The sequence below is a fragment of the Perca flavescens genome, chromosome 8, assembly GCF_004354835.1.
Source record: "Perca flavescens isolate YP-PL-M2 chromosome 8, PFLA_1.0, whole genome shotgun sequence".
Lineage (NCBI taxonomy): Eukaryota > Metazoa > Chordata > Actinopteri > Perciformes > Percidae > Perca > Perca flavescens.
Genome location: NC_041338.1, coordinates 14,205,367 through 14,228,671, shown reverse-complemented (window position 1 = coordinate 14,228,671; position 23,305 = coordinate 14,205,367). Strand labels below are relative to the sequence as shown.

The 23,305-nt window shown below is 40.4% G+C and overlaps 1 protein-coding gene across 1 annotated transcript; it reads left to right on the top strand.

Annotated features, from left to right (window-relative positions):
• Positions 1–931: 931 nt before the first annotated feature.
• On the top strand, positions 932–23,305 carry cpt1ab (carnitine palmitoyltransferase 1Ab (liver)). The gene is given in 20 exon segments (XM_028584802.1): positions 932–1,038; positions 5,115–5,255; positions 5,258–5,281; positions 5,845–5,987; positions 6,939–7,110; positions 7,847–7,948; positions 8,712–8,849; positions 9,017–9,094; positions 10,586–10,693; positions 11,825–11,909; positions 14,314–14,509; positions 15,195–15,383; positions 15,488–15,593; positions 15,923–16,039; positions 17,214–17,378; positions 17,915–18,046; positions 18,191–18,343; positions 19,975–20,088; positions 21,208–21,300; positions 21,402–23,305. Coding segments are annotated over 19 exon segments (2,316 nt in total). The 5' UTR covers positions 932–1,038; positions 5,115–5,138; the 3' UTR covers positions 21,486–23,305.

Here is a 23,305-nt window from a genome sequence, read left to right as displayed (position 1 = left end):
TCACAGGGGATGGTGTCAGGAATTTCCATTATTATCTGTCAAAGCGTAAAGACTCGTTCAGTCAGTTTGCCAGGTGCAGGTCAGGCATTTGTAGATATACAGTGTATATGTAGTGTATCAAATTTTCTATATGGGGGATGCAGATTGTTTGTCAACAAAACTTAACATGTGAGCAGAGCATTTGTTTGCAAGGCTATTGTGCAAGGGTTGCTTTTATAATGTCGACTCCCTGTATTGCAGGAACTGCACAACCTGGGATTATTGGATTTCTTGCAAACTGTAGGGTTGGCTGACAATAGATATACTTTAAGATCACTGTTAATTTGTCAACCATCAGAGATTTTGCCATGCAGTTTATACCGTGGCGGCATTCCCTATAATATCACTGACTGACTTCATTATACCATTGTAGGAAATGTTGCAAATCAATGGGCAAGACTGCTTTGATGCTTGCATCCAGTGGTGGATGTTTGTATGATTTTTCCAGTATAACATTGCTGGATTAACCAAAAACATACATTCCCATTTGGTTATTTTAGCCATAAACTTGTTTCTTAATTCATTTTTCACAAAAGTTACTATTTTAGGCTGTTTCAAATTGAGATAGGGGGAAAAAAACATGATAGAAGATTTCATCCATATCACCCTATTGGACTATATTTGATTTTGCAGATGTTCTTAATATTAATATATAACCATCTGGGTCCATGGAGTACCGGGTACAGTGGCATGCTCATGGTGTCTGTGATGTAATTTCCATTTGTTAGCTACTGTCCTTATTCAACCTTTTCTATAGCACCAGAGTGATAGAGAAAGACATGGCTCTGTAATAGCACTATTCCACAAGCGGGGGGCGCTGTTTCTACCAGGACGTGTTCTGTAGGCCGCTTGACTAAAAAAAAAGGGGGCAGGCTGTGTATACAAGTCTGTGCTCCCATTCATGCAGTGTATAGCAGTCCCCGCCGAGTCGACAGCCAGGCCGTGTCACATCCTCGTCCAAACAGTTAGCTCTGTCTATAACACTGTTAGAAAGGGTTGGTGAGTAATAATTCTCCTTTTTAGTACGTATCTCAGCGTCGTCTTGATTCTCTCTTTCGGCAGTTTTGGAAAGAGCTAGCTGTGGATATAAGACTGCAGGGTTTTTTGGAAGAAAAAAAAAATTCCTAGTAGCTAAACAAAACCCATTTTGAAAGCTGTCGTTTTCTCAGTGCAGTTAAGGTTAGTGTTAGTATGTTGCATTTCCTTGTCGGCGCAGTGTCCAAAAACTGCGCGATGTTTACATGACGCACAGTAGATTGTCTTACCTTCGCATAGAAATAACCGGGCGTCTGGGTGCTTCTTTGGCCTGTAGCAGTCAGGAATGAAGTTTACAGGCACATCTTGATTTATGAAAGTCGAAACTAAACCTCGAGGGAAACTGTCTACTGTCTTTACATAGTTTTTGTTTCTTTTAACAGCAGGTTGTGAAAATACGTTGAAGAGGACTCTACTAAATATCTGCATTCTACATTTGACCTGTTAACGACTTTACTTTTTTGTATTGCGCTCTTTTATTGAACGGTCAATGTAGAGAGCACTCGTGCGTTGTTCATAACATGAATGTAGGCAAAAGTCCAAGTAAAGGTCATTCATTGACAACTACCTGTCAACTGAACATTACATATATAGTTATAGTATTCAATAATAATATAGTATAGTACGTTTGTGTCTAATGATGTGGGATAGTAGCAAATTAGGTCAAGGTGTGTAAATGTCACCTGCCAGTGAAGGTCAGTGAAAGCTGATATGCCCCGGTGTCCTTTTTGTAACAGCATCATAAAAGTGGAGATAAAACACTTTATTTACATGTGATTGAAAACGCAGGGTTATGTTGTAAAAAGAAATAGAACTAGTTTGTTGACACCGGGCGGTGCACACTAGTGACCCAATTCCTCCTAGAGCACGTGGGCAGTATAATTGATGTAATACCAAAATAAATGTGTGCCTAGCGTATTTGTCGGAAGTGAATTTGTGTGACGTTGAAGTGTTTTAGTAATGACAACTGGCAAAAAGGCGTTATAGGGTGTATGATGGGGCGTTTGGGGTCAGAATCATAATGCAGATACGCAGCGTTCAAGGGAGTTAGTTGACATGAGTAATTTACGCTAGACAAGGTTTCTTGCGTTATATATATCTAAATATAAAATGGGGGGAAAAAAAATGAATATGGACTAACGCCAATTAGGCCTATACAATAATCCCAAACAAATTATGTGTTTTCGGTGACTTGATTGTGACTACAGTGGGATATGTTTGCATAGGAGGATTTGTTAGTACTATGTTGCCAGTTTTGCCTTGTATCTAAGCGGCGCAGCGCTGCGACCTTTCCCCTAGTTTCTGCAGCACAGGGTGGATCATGTGATGTTGGAAAGTAGCTGGGGGAGGGGACTAGCTGCTAAAACACTGCTCCGTGGATGGTCTCCTTCCGAGGACTAAACCACATAAGTCAATGGGACTGAAAACGTAGAAACGAAGCGACGTGTCCTGCTTTCAAAGTGCTTTTGTTGAATGAAATAAAAATGGACTCTACGAGGAAAAAAAGCAAGAATAGCTTAGCAGAGAAACGCTGCTGTAGTCTTAGCGAAAAGGAAAGTGAAAAGCTAATGCATTACCATGGGATGCCAAACATGAATGTTACTGTGAAACCATTAGTTTTACAATCAATGCAATCAACGGCCAATTTCCAGTCTTTTAATGCAGGTACTATCCTGGTCGTTTTGTAGGTTTAAAATCCCTGTCATATGCTGTACATTACAAGGAAAAGTATCACTTATGTTAGGGTTACCATTTCATATCACGTCACATCCCACAAGAGGGATTTCTGATGAGAAAAAAAATATCCTAAAGCATTAACAATGATATCTTAACAAATTATAAATGCATAGGGATATTATTTTAATGTATACAACAAGTCATAGGCTCATTCACATATCATTTAAAGTGGTACAGTATATTTAACGGATTTGCATAAATCGGAAATGTATTACATATATTGCCGAAACCTTCATAATGCTAACCGCCTTGCTTCAACAATTCAAAATTACCAAGTCAATCTTTATATTAGAAGCCTTATCGGTTCCCTAATTAAAAAAAGACAAGAAGTCTGCAGTATTAGATACCAAGTCAGACAAGCATTTACGAGACCCACTTGCCAAAATATGAGTCCGCTTTGATTGGAAGTTTATTTCCCAGAGCTCCCTTTATTGAGAAGATTGTGTGTCAAGAAGTCTTAACTATTATGTAGTGGATTGTAGCAGTGCAAAGAATAGACATTGGTATGTCACTTCTGCAGGCTTAAAATCATTTCCCGCTAAGCTTCTCCACTCACTTTCCCTCTATTCTCCCTAACTACTGTATATCAAATCAAAAACAATTACATTCTAAAATTGCATCATAACATTATTTCAACATGTCATAGCTCCCTTAAGGTTTACAAATTTAAAATAAAAGGAACTTTTTGTTTAAAATAAAATAGTTTGCCTTATGTCAGCTCTCTTGTAGAAAAGTATAAGAACCAACCAATTCAGTGATAAGTAACAGTGGCCCAACAGTCGCCTCCCAGTGCATTCCTTTGGTGTCAGCTTGCAGGATCCTGTTAAGTTTATATAGTATATTGTATGTATATAGTAACTAAATAAAAAATCATGCACATGAAGCTGATTTATGAAGGACATCCCTCTTTTTTATTTCTGTATAAAGGATATGCAGCTTTTTTGTAAACATTAAAATGCTAATAGTTAAAAATTAGGACCGGGACGATATGCTTTTGTCCCAATTCGGTTCTTTCATGATACATGGGTGCCAATTTGTATAACCCTATTTATAAATACCCTTAAGTTTCAGTGCTGGCTCACACGTGATCAAAATCAATACCAAGTTTAAGGTGAGACTACGGCCGCATTTCCACCTCTTTTTAAAATCCAATCTAGAGTGATCCGATCACAAGAGGACATGTCATGGACACTTGACACCTTTAGTTCTTTAACAGTTTTGCCTCTAAACCTATAGGCTTGTTCTTCTGAGTACGCCTGCAGTTATCCATCTAAATCAGTATTAACTCTAAGTCAGTGTTGTTTTCACATTCAAAAATAATCCTTTCCCAGTCAGTGACCGTTTTCCTACAAAGAGCTTAACTTGATTTGGAAATGAGGCAACCTGCAGTGCTGTAAAGGAATAAAGATTACTGAGTTCGTAGAACTGTCACAGGAGCTTATCATTAAAGCTACATTGTGTAAGAATTTCTCCCATCTAGCTGTGAAATTGTATATGACAACCGACTGAATATAACTTTCTAGCCTCTCCCATTCCGATCGCGTTTTAACTCCTACAGTGGCCGTATTATTCCAAGAAGTACGACTTCGTCCATGTGTGTTCCTCCCAGAGTAATAATAGTTTTACTTCTTCGTTATTTTGGTACCATTTCATTGCTAACATCAGCTATCCCAAACGAATGCACGCAAGCTAATGTTAGTAAAGTATCAGCGTGATTCTCCATCTTCAACAGGCTTTCAAATCTGCCGGCACTCGCGAGTAATCTCCCCCCGGCATTCGTCACGGTGCCACTGAAAGCGCGAAAGGCGGAAATATGTCCCTCTTTGGCTAATGTATTTTAAAGATGGAGGCGCATCATGGCAGAATACATACGAGCGACTCGCATGTATGTATTCTGAATGATTCTGAATGGCAGATTCTACGCTTACGAGAATACTTTGATTAGTTGGTGGAAGTAATTACACATGAATGAGCACATATTTTTGAAACAACAGAGGGTTTTTTGTTAAGAATCAACTAAAAAAAATAACACAGTGGAGCTTTACGAAAGTTTTTTTTTTTTTTTTTTTTTTTTTGCCATGACAACAATTATTCAGATTTAAGGGTGTGGTGACTGTACATTGTTGTTTGTTGTGATCCGATGATTCTTTAGTTTCCTTGTTTACCTAACTGTTTACCTAACTTTGTAATGAATTACATATGCCACCCACATTAACATAAAGTGAGAAAAGATTGTAGGAAGAAGAGTTACGATGTGGGTGACTCAATGTCTTTGACCTACTTCCACTTTGTTGAACCCTCAGTGACGCTGTAAGGTAGTAGCCACCATGGCAGAAGCTCACCAGGCGGTGGCCTTCCAGTTCACCGTTACCCCTGATGGTATCGACCTACAGCTGTGCCACGAGGCTCTACGCCAGATCTACCTCTCTGGTCTCCACTCCTGGAAAAAAAAAGGTTCATTCGCTTCAAGGTGAGAGGTGCTAGACACATGGGAGAGCAAAGTCCAGAGGGGTTTCTGTACAGTCTGTGGGGGTGGTTTTGATGATCTTTGACCGAGTTACTGTTATTGTTTCTTGTCTACTATTAGTCTCTCACAACAGTTTCTGTTCATTTCAGTTCTCAGTAAATATTCAGTTACTAAACCGCATCATAACGGCCCCATTTATTAATTGCTGTCCGACTGCTGGTTGATTGCTGTCTGTTTGTTGGGTTACGTTGACTCGCTTACTGGAAGGTCCCTCGCTCTCACACAAACAGCCAGCAGTGACTGTAACCTTCCTGTCCATTCTTTGTGTCCTAGCCTTTGGCCTAGTTGACTGTTTACACACAATCAGACCGAGTTACTCAAACCCAAACACCTGCTAGCGATTTCACACATTCCTCTTTGTTTACTTTCATTATTGATATCTCACATAGGTCAGCAGGATCCAAGACCTTGTGTTATGAAATCAATGGTTGGGTCTAAACATAATTCTTTGCTCTCTGTGACTCTAATGACCTTTGTAACCTCCCGTTTGGCTAACTTTTCCACAGAATGGGGTAATGACTGGTGTGTACCCGGGCAGCCCTGGTGGCTTCATGGTAGTGGTTGTGTCCTACATGTCCTACAATAAATATAAACAGCTGGATCCCTCTCTGGGGTTGATTGCCAAGCTGGGTCAACACATACCCATCAGGTAAGGCCACTGATATGTGCTTATATATTTTTTTTTCTAAAAGCAGACAAAGAAAGCCGAAAACCCTCCATTATTGGCCCAGTACGGAACACCGTAGAACTGTATTTATGTATAGACATAAACCCCATGCTAATTTGTTTACAAGTTGGCACAGTGGTCGAGAGGAAGCCTCTTGACAAAATATAGTGGTGATTGGCTAGATTCTGTAGTAGGAGTTTGGCTAGAAAAGATAATAGGAATGAAGGAAAATGATTAGCTATGATAAGAACTCCCAACATGTGAAAAGGCCCCACCTTGACCAGTCCAAAGAGATGGCGGTAGAATGCGTTTGGCTCAGTGTTACATTTATGCCGTTATGCACATGCCTCAGGTATTTACGAGAAAACGCGTGGGCCTGTTTTCTCCAGTATCTCATACAGTGGCAGCTTTAGGTGTGGTAACGTATAATAAACTGGTTGTATTTGAATTTTTCCACATTTTGTTCCAACTGTCAACCACACCTCATCTTTTTGCCAATAATGTTGAACATGTTTAGTGATTATATGCCAACATTTCCTTTTTAATGACTCTCTTATCAACTGCTGGGGTTTTCCCCTCAAGTCAAGGACGTTGTTTATGAGGGTGTCAGAAAAGAAGAACAAGCACATATTTTGTCTAAGGTTAGAACACCTTTTGGTGTTGCACTGTTTCAAACACTGTCGCTTTCTTGCCGCATAATATTCACTTTCTGTGTAAAAGTACTCATGGTAAAAACAACAGTTTGAAAAAGAATTACTGATGTGCAAACGCACACAAAAAAACCCGAAAAAAAAACTTCACTAGTGTGTAAAGGCCTTTAGATTTCTAGTCCCATTAAATATAATTTCCCATACTTTGAATAACAAAGTGTTAATTTGCTACTCTTATATTGACCCCCTTTGTCTTCCCTTCTCTCTCTGTCTCTGTCCATAGTCGATACATGTCCACAGACAGCCAGAGGATAGTTGGAGGAGTTCTGGTGGGCACGGGCCTGTGGGTCACCATAATCATGGTTATGAGGAATGTCCTAAAGTGCCTGTTGTCATGGCATGGCTGGATGCATGCTCCCCATGGCTCTGTGTCCTGGTCTATTCGTCTGTGGATGGTGAGACAATGAATGTGCTCCTCTGTTCAATTTGCTTAAGAGCAGATTCAGACAGGAATGTCTAGTATAGTAGTACTCTATGAGTGAAGAAAGAATGTTTTGCCATATGGAAGACAGTCAAAACTTTTGAGAGCCAGACATATTAAAGGCTAGAGTTGGAACAAACATTTAATTAACTAATAGATACACAAATCAGGCTAACAAGGGCTTAAATAACTCCCTAACTAGCTGATGTGTGGTGAGCGTTCTGGCGTCTGGCGTCGCAAGGCGTTGTATGGCTGCCGTGCATCACCCAGGTGGGTGCTACACATTAGTGGTGTTAGAGAGCAGTCCCCACCCCCCCCCCAAAATGCGCTTTGAGTGTCTATGATAAAGCGCTATATAAATGTAATAAATAATAATAATAATAATAATAAATATTCTAAATGAAACTGTTAACTTTACAGTGCTGAACTGCCTTTTAAGTTATGATACCGTATTATGCACGAATGCCCTTGTTTCACTTGCTAATTCATTTTGTAAATGAATTAAAGCCTACTATGCATTGCTGTAGGACATAGATTTTCTTTTGACGTTGATCCCATACCATAAGTACTACTTTAGTCCTTAGGTCAACCCACTGGTTATGTGTTTGCACTTTGCCTCATACCCTAAAGGTTTCCAAGTGAAACATTAAATTGTGACTTTGAATTCCCTTTGTCCGCTCCCCTCATTCTTATCTGTTCTTCTTCTCCAGTTATTAGTGAAGGTGTTCTCCGGCAGGAAGCCAATGCTCTACAGTTTCCAGAACTCTTTGCCACGGCTACCTGTTCCCTCTATCAAGGACACCTGCAGAAGGGTAATTTCCACCTGTAATGTCACATCCTGTCTCAACTGGCTCTAGGGGCTGTAATTCTGCACCTAAGCTGAATTTCGGGAAAGAGACTTCAGATACAGTATTAGGGGACCACTAAGGTCTATATAAAAGCATCCAAACAGCACCATGTCATGGGACCTTTAATACTACTGAATTGCAGGCTCCGTCTGTCATGCTATATAGTCAAGGGCTTCCTTTAAGCAAAAAATGCTACTCAACTTCACAATGCCCCTAGTCACATTTTTGCAGATTTCAGTAAAATTTCAAAAACAAAGTAAAATCTGGCATTTTAAATAAGATATACTTTTACATTACATTACATGTAATTTAGCTGATGCTTTTATCCAAAGCGACTTACAATTGCTATATATCAGAGGTTGCATGACTCCGGAGTAACTAGGGGTTAAATGTCTTGCTCAGGGACACATTGGTTAATGTATTGCAGTCACCACCACTGCCGTACTTTAACGTCCCCCTGGGATATTTGTCTTTGGCTCCAATAAGCAGTGCAAACAAGCAGTGTAGGTTTTTGATTTGTGTCAATTCACACAATTCCTCAGGTCATCTTCTTTGTCCTTTGACTGTGTTGCCTGAGGCAGAGTCGCTTAACAAACTTATTGCCTGCCTAGCTCTCTATGCCTTATCTGTCAGGGGAGAAAGAAGAGACAACTAGTTTTTCTGGGCTCTCAAAGCCGATGACCCTTTGCTTCACTCTTTGTGACTATGTATTTCTTTGTGTTGACAGTACCTGGAGTCAGTGCGCCCACTGATGGATGATGAGAAGTATGAACGAATGGAGGGCTTGACTAAAGACTTTGAGAAGAACCTGGGACCCAGATTGCAGTGGTACCTCAAACTCAAGTCCTGGTGGGCCTCCAACTACGTGAGTTAGAAAGAATTCCTCTCCCTTTCTCTCTTCTCCGCTCTTTTGTCAAAGTTTTGGACACTGTCCCAGAACTTAAATCAGCTTCAAACTTTCCAAGAAAAGTAACGTGCCTAATAATGTCAACCTCTTTTCCTTTCTCCTCTTCCTCTCTTTGTGTCGCACAGGTCAGTGACTGGTGGGAAGAGTATATTTACCTCCGAGGCCGTGGGCCCATCATGGTAAACAGCAACTATTATGCCATGGTAAGACATCGCTTATTGTGTATTTGTTAGCAATGAGTTGTTTAAAGATTAAGCATTAAGCATCTCCATGTAGGTTGTGATTTATTCTCAGACCAGACTTGATTCCAAAATCTTTCAATACTTTTGTGTGACACTATTGTGTGAGTGTGACACATTTGCAGCTCAGTGTTTTCATGGCGTACGTCATCTTGCACGTGATAGTTGTACACAGTTGGGTAGCAAATGTAAGGTAGGGACACACAGTTGGCGGCATAAACCCCATGCATCTGTGTCTATGGGGAACTCATTACAAGTAGAGTCTAACAGTCTTGGGATTTTCAGCATCTTGGCTGGCAAAGCTACAATCACTGTATTACAACATGTCTTTACTTTTACTTGTGGGCATGTTGATTGCTTCAAATCGGTGTCAGATTTGTGATCATGGACCTAGTGTACTCAACGGGATAGCTATCCAGCACTGAGGGTCTATAAAAGGGACTCAAACTCACAGCTCCCTCTGTATGTTTCTGCCTGAATGAGTAAGAGAGCAGACTGGACTGTCACTGCAGTAGGGCTGGCATGAGTCGCTGCTCCTAGAGACAAACACTTAACTGTGTGACCACTAGCACAATTGTGGTTTAGTGCACATCATTTTTGAAAATAAATAGAAACAACATTGATTTACATATCACACAATTATTTAGCAACCGTTGAAAATAGGGGCAATGTTGCGCGACTCTGGCTACATTGAACTATAGACTGTATATTAATGGACAGAGCATGTGTGACGTCACCCATTGGTTTGTGGAGATCTGCTATCCGTCGTCGAATTTGCCGTTACAGGCGCAGCCGTTACGGGCGCAGCCATCCTAGTTGCAGATGTGACGATTTTAGACGAGAGGGATGAGTGAGAGAGGAGCCCTTATGCTCTGCGTTACCTTACACACTTTCACTGGTAATCACATCACTGCCACACCCTAAAACGCCCCCGGCTTTCTCGCCGATTTTAAAATCAATGATGCCATAAATCAAAAAATTAACATCATTCTGTGTTGCAGAAGACTAGCGATTGAGACCATAAACTTATTATGAAAATCGAATGTGTTGTCCATTAATGTTAACAGTCTATGCATTGAACACGCAACGTAGGCGGACCGTTAGCAGAGCGTATATGCGGTGCCGCCCCCTCAAAACAATGGTCAAAATGGATCTGTGCCTTTGCTTCCAATGCCATGTCACAAAAATGCCACTCTCAAAGGAGGTAGACTTTGTATGGGGGCAGTGGAACAACAGTCAGCATGCTTGAAATAGCAGATCCTTGACCAAAATAACAAAAAAAATTCTACAGATGATATAGATCACACAGTGACGTGTTCAGGGTGCTCTTCTGTTTGCATTTACAAGTCACGTCTTAGCCCTTGGGTTTTTCAGGTCTGTGTAACACCTTGGATAAAATGTGAGTTGTTGTTATTATTAATGTATTACTATTAATCTCCTTTTTTTTCCCCCCAGGATTTCCTGTATGTGTTCCCCACCTCCATCCAGGCTGCCAGGGCAGGCAATGCAATCCATGCTATCATGCTCTACAGGAGAAAACTGGACAGAGCCCAGATCAAACCAGTGAGTATAGAGCTCCTCTGTTCCCTCCACAATGTGATAAAACCACATTATTGACCATATCAATCATATGTTAATGTTTAACTTTCTCATTTATGATTTATTGATTGCTAGCTCTTGTCTCAGTGTGTTTGTCTCTTTTGTTGTGTAATCTTAAAGTAAGTTTGTTATCTCACCAATAATTATGTAAATACTTGATATTATCCACAGCTCACTGTGTCTCACTTTGACTTTGGAATAAGCCATTTACTGTGCTTTTCGCTTGTTTTGATGTAGAGCAAAATCACAAGCAATTTCTTAAGGCTTACTAGTGAATAAGGCTTAATGAATGCTGGTGATTTGACGACATGTGTGACATCTTTTCCTGCTCGTCTCTCAGTCCTTTTTCCTTTACCAACCTGCATGATGCTTAGGTGCACATTCTACAACATGTTGCAAAAATAAACGTGCAAAGACCAATTGTATGCATTTGTACACACACCGATGCATTAGCTCGCTCTATAACACACTCACATTCGATTGTCTCTGTTTTACTGTTTTGTCCCTTCGCTGTGTCGGATGTGCGTTAGATATACTTGCTGGCAAACAAGATTCCTCTGTGTTCGGCTCAATGGGAGCAGATGTTTAACACCAGCCGCGTCCCTGGTTTGGAGACAGGTAAGAGGAGGGCACATCTCCGCCATGCCCTCTGAACCCCTACCCTGTTACCCTAGCTATTGCCACGGCAATAGCCATTGGAAACCCTAACTACTAGACTCATTCTCAACAGCACAGCCCTGAAACAATCTTACTTCTCATTGGCTTTTGTCAGTTTAATTCTAGGCATTTGGGAGAAATAAATAATTAAATTAAAAATAAAAGTGTACGTATGTAAAACATCAACATTTTAGTACAAATTCTGCTGCAAATATCAGGGCTTTGCTGGTGGCATTGAGACGGCAGTTTTTGGACCCTGCTCTTTCCCTGGCAGCCTTCTCGGGTACCTTCTCCTCCTTCAAACCGATCCTCATCGCTCCCTTTTCCACTTCATCCATGCTCTTGTCCGTGTAGGTGTGCATCTGCTGCCGCTCTCTGGGATTTTAGTGAATTAGTTTGTCATCTCTGTGTGTTTGACTCTCCCCTTTTGCTTTTCAGCTCATGCTCCAAAACACTATTCCCATGTGCTCAGCCCAATGCGAGCATATGTTCAACAGCAGTCGTGTCCCAGGTGTAGACACAGGTAGAGTCTTTAGCAGTGCCGCCTCCTCTATACTACTCTTACTGTACTTCTCCTTGGGACACTTGTCCACGTGTTTGAAATAATATGACCTCCATGAATAATTAATGCATGTGTGAAGGTCTATGCACATCGAAGGACTACTTTGCATGTAACTAAAGTCTAGTGTTTGAGAAGGCAAAACAGCAATAGTGTTAAGACCTGGAAGTGGCAAAAAAAAAGTGTTACGCTGGCATGAAAACTAAAAAATAAATCTATAAAATTTATAAAGGGCATGTATTGGTAATAATTTATATACATGGAGTTTGAAAGATGATAAAATACTAATACTATATCACTTTAACTCTTGGGTGGTGCCGATTTGTTGTTCCTGAGGGGGCAGACATTTCATGAAATGCTTTTTAAAAGCAACAGGAATTGTGTTTGAAATGTGGGATTAAGTGCTGTTGTCCAGTCATAGAAGAACTAAAATGATTTGTAACATGCACGGTCTGTGTGGAAACGACCTCTAATGCATGATTTAAAGGGGCGCTTTGCAGTTTTGTCCATTTCGCTTTTTGCTCGCAGGTTTATCTATAGAGCTCCTACAGCTTCGGAATAGATATTTGGCAACACTGTAAAAACTTGCTCGGTCATTCTGCCGTTTCCTCTTTCTCTGTTCCTCCGACAATGGTTTCCTAGCTTTCTGCTTCTTTTATGCCGGCTCAGCCATGACGATAGTGTGAAAAACTCCTTCGCTACCTTGCTAGACGGTTCCTGGACGGGCGTATGTGTGCAGTGCTGTGAAGCAATTTGTTACATCGCGAGACCTGATATCACGCGATACTTCCTGACGCTGAGGCAGACAGCTCGCCGACCCAAAGTTGCAAGGGGGAGCGAGACAACCACCATTCAACTCGAAAAAAAAGTCAAATAACCATTCCAATGACTCCGAAGCTGTTCAGTTGAGGTAAATTAAGAACTAAGAAAACCTGCATAGTTCCCCTTTAACACTCAGTCCTATAACCAAGACGAGGACCCCTTCCTTAAGAGAGCTTGAAGCCTCAGGACAAAGATGAGCTGTGATGCACTCATTTATCTCTCTGGTTGTAGAGGAAAAAAATGAAATAAATAGAAATGTATAAGAAAGAAAGTGAGATTCAGTGTTAAAAAATGTGTAACGCACTACTTTTGAATTACATAGAAGTGATACATTTACAGATTTGAATAAAATACAAATGTTAAGATATGAGTTTGAAGTTCACCCGCCAGACTGTTATTAGTCTGGCTCAACAGATGTAATTAGCTGGGATGTCCCTCTGTCTCCGCTGTTTATTTTGCAAGGGTCTCTGCTTCTGGGGCTTAGCGGCGCCCAGTACGGTAGGGATTGGTCTGAAGAAATACAAACAAGCCAGAGTGTTTTATCCCCTATCCCATAATAGATAAGCCAGACCATACTGCAGCGCTTAGGAGATCGGTCTGGCAATGCGAGACTCGGACGTTGTAGGTAAATTAGGAGTTTTTGGAGACAGAAAGATGGGTAATTACTGATCTTTGTAATATGGAAGATGTTTCTTAAATTTATTTTCAAAAAAGTGTTCAATAGAACTATTTTCTTATTGTCGTTTCTAAACCCAGTTAATTTAAATAAAGGGCTCTCAGTGGTCATTCCCCATATTCATATTGGCATTGCTGGAGGTGGACGCCAAGTATTACCTGGATGTGAGGCGGTGGTTGTTCTTGGGGTTGGTCCTAGCGTAAGTGTCCCCTCCTTTGTCTTGTCTGTAACGGGGACAATGCTTGTTCGAACACCATGTGCATCACCAAAACAATATCATAACTTAGCATCCGATGCTTTTGAATTGGTTTCTCCTGGTTGTGCAAAGTGCTGTTCAAACAAACATTGCCTCAATTCATTGTATCCCAAACCACCACCACCCTGTTCCTAAATGACTTTCCATTTTCATCTCACTTCCCGCACTTCCCATTTCAAGCTGCTTTAGTTTTTGAACTGGATAGTAGTTCCTCTCATTATGTCATCATCACTTTGAATTCAAAATGTTTACTTTGCCCTTCAAATTAATATAAGAAGGATGTTCACAAAAATAAAAGAACTAGCCATCCAAAAAGTATTTTTTGCTCTTAACAGAAATCTGCAGATGTTGTTGATATTACATAATTTCACCACTGGGACCAACATCTGGTTACTAACACTGATATTGTTCCCAGAATGAAATGCTTATCCATTTGAACTGCTGCCTTCTTTTTAAGATTTTAATCCTAGATGATTTTAAATTTAAGATGCAACAAGATACATGTACAAACATATACATCTGCTCTCCCTGACCACCACCCCCAACACTACAGTAGTCTTTCTTTCTGTGTTCCTCTTTTTCTCTCTCCTTAACCATTGGTCCCTCTCTCCCAGACACGCTTCAGCACATGAACGACAGCAAACACATAGCTGTGTACCATAAGGGCCGTTTCTTCAAAGTGTGGATGTTTTATGACGGACGGCTACTGTTGCCACGGGAGATAGAGCAGCAGATGCAGAGGATCTTGAACGACCAGTCTGAGCCATTGCCAGGAGAGGAGAAGCTGGCCGCACTTACCGCAGGGGAAAGGTGGGTGGCATTACAGAGCCAGCTGTAGCCAGTATTGATTAGGCCACACAGTTTACACTATGTATCGTAGCACGACAGGAAGTAAAGAAACACCGTACGTAGATGGACATTTATGGCAATGATATGTTCCAAGGTTGATTCAGCGTTCTGCAGTTATACAGTGGTAGCATACTGAAAACATACGGTCATAGATAAAGGTTAATAGTCAGTTCTAAGGAGTTAGAACTGCCCATTAACAACCAATATTGCAATTTTGAGGCAGATAGCTTGATTTAAAAAAATGGGAGAGCAATATATTGTCTGATATTCAGCTTTTAAAATTTAGATACCATAAATTCTTTTTAATAAGGATCACTTAAATTTGATACTAAAGAATTGTACCCATAATGAGCAGGAAATTTTGCTGTTGAAAAATAAACTATGTGACTTTCTAAATGTCTCCTCAAACATGTATCTATACTATGCTATACTACAGTATACTATAAGGCTAGGAAAGGCTGTGGCAATGACCACAAAAATGCAAAAAAAAAAAAAAAAAAAAAGTACTGTACGTACCTCCCACACATCACACTTTTCTCACTGAGGAGAAACTTGTATGCACTAGTTACAAGTAGGCTTGACTCCTGTAAGGCATTGCCTGAGACCTAATGGGGGAAAAAACAAAGTCTATTGTGACATTCTGCAGGACACCATGGGCCAAGGCTCGTGAAACCTACTTCGCCCGTGGTAAGAACAAGCAATCGCTGGACGCCATTGAGAAGGCAGCCTTCTGTGTTACCCTTGATGACACCGAGCAGCGCTACGATGCAGACAACCCAGTCAAGTCTCTGGACAGCTACGCCAAGTCCCTCCTCCACGGAAAGTGCTACGACAGGTGGGACAGATAAACTTAATGTGTTTCATTTCTGATTATTAAAGAGTTTGTGGGGTGAGTTCATATGTAAATAAACTGAAGGGGTTTCTTTTTTTCTCATTCAGGTGGTTTGATAAAACCTTTAACCTGATAGTTTTCAAGAATGGCACCATGGGACTGAACGCAGAGCATTCCTGGGCAGATGCTCCAATCGTTGGCCATCTGTGGGAGGTACGTCAGTGTCGCTTTTATCCAATTAATTTCTCCCTTTTTATTTTCGCATTAAGCTTTTAATTATATCATGAGAAATGCATTAAGAAATTAATTTCTCAGTTTATCTTTGGGTTTTATCGAGAAAAATAATAGATTTTGGGTATAAAGGAAAACAAGGAATATATTTAACTACAGAAGCTCAACAATCTAAACTTATACAACAGAATGGTGGAAAAAAAAATGTTTGACATGACTGTTGTCCATCGAAGCTTTTAAGAAAGAAATGTAAAAATCACGTGTTCCATTTAACCGAGTTAGTCATGTTAAAACTTGACTTTTCGTTGCAGCATGTTCTTTCCTTGGACCCTATAAAGTTGGGATATACTGAGGAGGGTCACTGCTGTGGGGAGCCTCACCCCAACCTGCCAGGTCCTCTAAAGCTGTCATGGGACATCCCTGCTGAGGTAAGGGTTGGGCTATGCTCAATAAGAACTAGTTCCTACAACATGTTGTCCGACCACATTAGAAGGCAAAAACGTTTCGGGCCCTATCTTGCACTCAGCGCAAGATGGTAATTCCTATTTTGCACCCGACGCACAGCGGACTTTTCCCTCCACAGACGCACGTCGGTAAATTAGGGAATGTATTTGCGCTCCCGGGGGCGGTTCAGAGAAAAGAGGAGGCGTGTTCCGGCGCAAACATTACCTGGTGCTATTGTGCTATTATGCAGTTTCAGAAAACAATTCCGCCACTGACTTTAGACCAGGTTTTTCCTGGTCAGTGGCGCGTTATTCAGATGCTATTTTAGGGGCGCATGCTTGGCCATAATGTAGCGTGTGCACAACGCGCATACACTTCTCTCATCTAAACGGATGCAGCAGTTCCCATTTTTGCAAACCATACATAATTACAAAGAAAAATATTACTGAAAATGCGCTTCAGGAGTTTGGATCGATCAGGAGAAACTTTACAGTACAGTCCTCAAAAAGTCGCAGCATTCTTTGTGGGTTGTTGTGTTTTACACAACATTTCCATGAATCATGGATGTGTTGATGACATAAATGAGGAAATATTAGAGGAATTAAAGAGACGGGAAGTTGAACTACGGCGGGATTGGACACTCCGGAGGAATCAAAGAGAAAAGCTGGCCAGTTCCACCTCTGTACAGCTGGTCAATCAGTGTGTGAAGTGGGTGTGAATGTCAAATTGTTGGATCTGGAAAGCTGACTAATGCTGAGTAAGGGGGGGTTCACAATGCTGTTGGACCATCAGTAGAGTACTTCTGATGAAGCATACTAATAGTTTAGGACTGCTAGAACTTCTCATATACTAGGCTAATACTGGAGATTTGATTTTCTTAGGTCTTGGCTTCCCTCTGCTGGTAGCTTGAACTATGTGCACCAGTGTTTTGATTTTAATATTAATATTATTATTATTAATATTGTTTAATTGAAATTCAAAATGTGACAGGGCAACAACTGGTTTTGAGCCTAACAAGTAATACTTGTACTACCAATACCACTGATATACATTTTATTAATCTGAGATTTCTTAATTGTTGTGTTTTTATAAGTATGTTGTCAGCCATGCCATGCTGCATCTGTTCAGTCTAACATACGTCTCTGTCATGCACTCTAGTGCCAGGAGGTCATCGAGAGCTCTCTGACAGTAGCCAGAGCTCTGGCTGATGACGTGGACTCTCACATTTTCCCCTTCAAAGACTTTGGCAAGGGTCTGATTAAGAAGTGCCGCACCAGTCCTGATGCCTTCATCCAGATCGCCCTACAGCTGGCCCAATACAGGGTTTGTACAAACATCTCACTGGTTTCTAGGCAAAGTGGTATGATTTAATAACTGTTGTAAGCATTCATTTACTTGTTATTTAGTGGCCTTTGCATGTTAAGCTTATAATTATAATAATGTATATAGTCCTGTGACATTCCTCTGAAATTCCAGCAGAGGGCAGTCTCAACTTGCCAACCAGCATGTCATTGAAGACTGCGAAACATTGTCAATGAATGATTGCATTTGTTCAGCTTCAGTTTATTTGATAATACAATACACAGCACAAGCACATATGAAGGGGGCAATAATCTAATGTCTTTTTAAAGTTTACACTTGTTGCTAATTGGCATTTAGCTTCAGATGATTGCCTTGGGTAGAGACCTTGGTAATGGGAGTTTAGGTATGTTATATGTGATATGGTCTTCTTGATGTTTTTAATAGTTACTCAATCCCTTTTTGCATTTATCAACATCTACTTTGAACTCATTAATAATTTTTAAAATAACGTGCTGTGGTTTATCTTTTTAATGATAATCCATACTGTCTCTTAACAGGACAAAGGCAAGTTCTGCCTGACATACGAAGCCTCCATGACACGTTTGTTCCGCGAGGGCCGAACAGAAACTGTGCGCTCCTGCACTATGGAGACTTGTGCCTTTGTTCGTGCCATGATCAGAGACGAGACAGTAAGGCTAAACAGTAGCTACACACCACCCATCTGATTACAGTGCTACCCCTACTGTAGCTCCCCGATTGTTAATCCAGAATGCAGATCATGCTCTTTATTAGTTTGTCATGGTTTTCTTTCATCTCTTTCCTGTCCATTTCAGAGAGAAGAGCGTCTCAGTTTGCTCAAGGTGGCTGCAGAGAAGCACCAAAACATGTACCGCATGGCAATGACAGGAGACGGCATCGATCGCCACCTTTTCTGTCTCTATGTAGTTTCCAAATACCTGGGAGAAGACTCACCCTTCCTCAAGGAGGTACATGATGCTGTTGCAAATCATTGTGCGATTTCTGCTCTTAAAGCTGGAACAATGGCTCAAACAAAGTGGCGAGGATGACCTATTTTAGTTTAAAGTGGCTATATGTAACTTTCAGTTTGTGTTGACAAAAGCAGTAGTGTTTTTACCACACTTGCTGTCATAAAGCTCTTCTCTTTACGGTGCTGTATTACCCTCTGTATATCTGAGTTATAGTCACAATGGATGTTTTGCTCAGACAGAAAATCATTCATTTAGAATAAAAGAACAAGTTACAGATGAACTGATGCATTTCAAGTGTTGCACACGGTAACTTAGCCTGGATGAGCTAAACCGGGTAACGTTATCACTGTCACTGTGTGACAAGCCAAAACATTAGGAGTTTGTTGTAGCAACAAACATAATAATAACTTTGATTGATATAGCGCATTTCATGAAACCCAAGGACGCTTTTACACAAGTAACGTTACAGGGGGACAAGGGAAAAGAAACTAGTAGGCCAACACTAACACGGACTAAAAGGAAAATGTCCGCGCTAAATGGAAGAGGGACGTAATTTAATGTTGGCTACTGACGTACAACCTCATCGCGAACTGTTAAGTTATTTTATGAATGAAATGGACATATAACATACCTGAGGGCCAATTTGGGTTCGGTTTTGAATCTTTTACAACCCCGTAATTGTCTCCATCTGTTAAAGCCCGACCAAGGGTGACTCACGTGGTCACTTTCCCTTTTAGCTTTAATTTGTTCTTCGTTTAATTTCCTTCTTTCCTGTGATGGCCCTGCCCCGGTGTCAGCCATAACTACAACAGATAACTTCTAAAATAACATTAAAATACCTATATAAAGAAATCTCATACTTCCTTTTACCTGGCTCCGCTGGGCATTCGCTAACGCAGGCTTTTTCCCGTGTTACAAAGAAATCTGTGACCCATCAGAATGTGTTACTGTAGTGCCGTCTACCTGCCGCAAATCATTCTGTGACTTGGCGGGAAAAATCAGACCAGGGCATATTCCTATATATGTGTATGTATGTATGTATGTATGTATATATATATATATATATATATATATATATATATATAAAGGCGTTCTTTTCACTGTTAGTCTTGTTTGCTGTTAGAGGTCATTTAAGACCATTGTATGAAAAATGACAGAGCTTTAGAAACATTAAAAGTTAAATATAGTCACTTTAAGCTTCCCTTCTGATTAAACTGGCTTATGAAGTTAACAGGCACATGCAATTATCTCAAAGTAGGCTTCTACTTACTTTTCTCTGGTAAAAAGTAAGTTGGGCTCTGCATGCATCCTGTATTATACAGTACCATATTAACACATGTGCATGTTAAGCAGCCATATCATTTAACTCAAGTAAAAGAATGAAAAAGCGCATTTCTCCACCTTCAGCCTATATGAGTGATATGTGAGATGGTAAATTTATATCCAGCTCATCACTGTATATATAAAATATGCTACTTCTGCCCTTCCCACAACAACTTTCTGCTGAGTATCTAATAAAGACAAAATGCATCTACATCAGGCTAGAAAAACATCGTTTCCTGACTTGAGAACACTGCGGGAGTTTGGTTTGACCGGTGAAGTAACTGTGTGTTACCTTTTATGTTTAGGTCCTGTCTGAGCCATGGAGGCTGTCCACCAGTCAGACGCCTATGCAGCAGGTTGAACTGTTTGATCTGGTCAGACACCCTGAGTTTGTGTCCTCCGGAGGTGGATTTGGTCCAGTGAGTTATCAATCTGTCATTCTTTTTTTTTAAGGAGGTTGTGCAGTCGTTCTGCAATTGGAGAACATAAAGTCATGCAATTTGTGTCCTTTATGCATGGATTAGAGCTGAAGATCTTTGCCCGTCGGGTTCGGTCTTAATTTCTATCATTTTACACGGGCTCGGGCAAACTTGCGCTCCGAGTTGTGCGGTAAATTAGCAGTCAGGTGTAGGGATGCACCCATCCGACTTTTTCAGTCCTGATAACGACGCCTGGACTTTGTGTATCTGTCGATACCCGATACCAAACCGATACCGTTGTTGAATTAATAATAAACTATATACCTTCCATCTTATACCTTCCTTCCACCATGTGGAAAAGACTAGACAAAGACTTTCCTAGCTAAACATTACTTTCCTAACTAAGACAAAATAACATAGATGTAATGTATTGAATTATTTATTTGTACACTCAACTCTTCCAGCATGCGGCACACGTGCGACAGAGGGAAAAAAACTAACAAAACTGGATCGGCCCGTGGATGTGTTAATTTTTTCCGATCCAGCTATTTTGTCAATATCGGGACCGATATCCGATCTTAATATCAGATCTGTGCACCTCTAGTCAGGTGATGCGTTTCTATTAGCGTGAAAAAGGATGCTGAGGAGGTGAAACGGAGGCTGGCCTCTGGCGATTACGTTATGGTTGCACTGGCAAAGAAAACAAAGTCTGAGGTGTGGAAAACGTTTGACTCTTCCAAGTGGCCTATAGCCTTCGTCAGTCATTAATAATGACTCATTCTTGACAAAAGGCAAAAGAGCTGCGTGCGTGCGCACATTTGAATAAAGTCGGGCTGTAAACGGGTTCGGGCTTTTAAAAAGCTGTCAATCAAAATGTACATGTCGGGCCTAACTTTTAAGGGCCGATTACAGCTCTAGCATGGATACATATTTGTTTCATCTTCACTAAGGGATACATGTCACACAAAGAATGTTTCCGTCCACCAGTTTGTATGTACATGTTTAACTAGGATCTGTATGCACATGTCAGAAATTCTCACTTTCTGGAAATATAGTTTGAAAACATTGAGACGGTTCTTGAGATTACATGTCTTTTTCTTTTTCTCTTGTGTCCTAAAGGTGGCTGATGATGGCTATGGTGTCTCCTACATCATTGTTGGTGAGAACCTCATCAACTTCCACATCTCCAGCAAACACTCAAGCCCAGAAACCGTAAGTTCAGTTCCATAGACAATTTGGATTCTTCTGTCTATTATTTGATTACTTGAAGAGACTTGTTAAAAGCATCTTTCCCTTCTTTTGCTTTATTTTAGGACTCCCATCGTTTTGGCGGCAACATCAGACAGGCCATGCTTGACATCCTGGATCTCTTCCAGCTCGACAAGAAAACCAAGTGATTGCCCTCTCCATGGGTATATTTCACATAAAAAGTTGTTTTCAGCAAGAAATGTATTCTTCCTGAAGTTTGTACAGAATCGAATATTGGACTTTGGGGTATTTTAGGTTAATTGTTACAGAAATTACAGAAATAAGAATGATTGATAGGAATTTGTCAATATATTTGTGAGGCGTTAATGTGTACTGTATATTGTAAGCAGGGTGAGATTCTGGTGTTATTGGGTACAGGTAGTGCACAGATCAAAGTTTTTGTTCACAGGACTGTTCGCACGAGTGCCTCAGTGACCCACTTACACAAAAAGAGGACAGAAAGGGAAGAGGAAAATGAAAGTTCTCGTCTGATATAAAGTCTGTATCACCACACTAAGAGACATTTCAGCTAAAGGATTGTTCAGTAGCATCATCCAATATTTGAATCACATTTTAAGTTGAGAGGTGGAGCAATATTTGTACTAGTTTTTGTCCCAATTTTGAAAATCCTATGACTTCTTTTACTTTTTTTTTTTAGGTTTCTTTAGGTTTCTTCTGGTCTCTCCAATTGCAGCTCCTGAGTCGTGTGTAACTAGCCAAAGCAGCAAACGTGAAGTTTAATACCATCAACAAATGGCATGTTGCATGGTGCTTATTCATTTTATATGGCTCGGTCTAAACACTAGGTCTGATTTGCCAGGCTAAACAATTGTCTCCAGTAATCTTTTACCTACGGAAGCCAGAAGGAGTAAAACCGTTGATCCATGATTATAAGAATTACAAAAATTCAGCTTTGATGTGGAAAGTGACCCTGTATCAGTGTGGTCCTGGATACCGACACAGAAGACAGGGAGCTACTTTCTAATCAATAGATCAACATTGCCTATCTGACTCAAGTGCACAGGCAGTATGTTTTATTTTTTCTTCCTCCAGCTGCTGTGATTTTATGATGTAGGGACAAAGACGGATCGTTTTGTGTGCGTTTGTCGTTTTCATACTCAGGTTTTTCTAACTTGGCCTAGTATTGTAGGGTATCGGAAAATTAGCACTTATGTCGCCGTGTACATGTGCAACAGTAGAATAAATTGAAATGCAGAACAATGCCATGTGATTCCGATGAACTGGTTGGGGGCATAACATTAAAAGTTTGCAGTGAAAGTATGGCAGTGCGTGGCCGACAGTGACCTTTCTTATGTTACTTGTGTTAAAAAAAGAATGGGTCAACTGTACTTTAACTCTGTTATGCACTCCATGACTGGTCCTTTAGTTCAAACTAACCAATTCCTAGCTACATTGGTAGCCTTTTGTCAGATCAAGATGAATTGTAAACTTTTTATGAGAAAAAAAAGTTGTCAATTACAGGCATAGAGGTAGTTTAACTGTCAGTATGAGGTGCCGAATCGCTTAATTGGTTGTGATGTCTCTCCAGTACAGTAGTAAATAGTTTTTCGCAGAGTAATGCTTAGGAAGTGCAGATATACAGGGGCTGTCACATAGGAATCCATTTCCAAAATGTATATGTTGTCAGTTCATTATATTATTTATTTCTTTCTTCATGTTTTAACCTCTATTCACAAAACAAACATGCATATTTACCAGCTGAATGCGGCGAATGATGAGCAAAAGGCCTCTTTTTTTCTGAAATGATGGTGTCATCACTTGTTATCACAGACTTTGCCAGTATATTGTAGTTGAATGACCTCTTATCTCGGTAGACCTCATGTTTACACTGCTGCATGGTTTTTGAAGATGAAGCTGTATATGTTTGCCTTTTAATTTAAAGATGGTGTAAAAAGGCAGGCAGCTGATATACCAAAATGAGTTTTAACAATAAAGTGAATGTCCGACA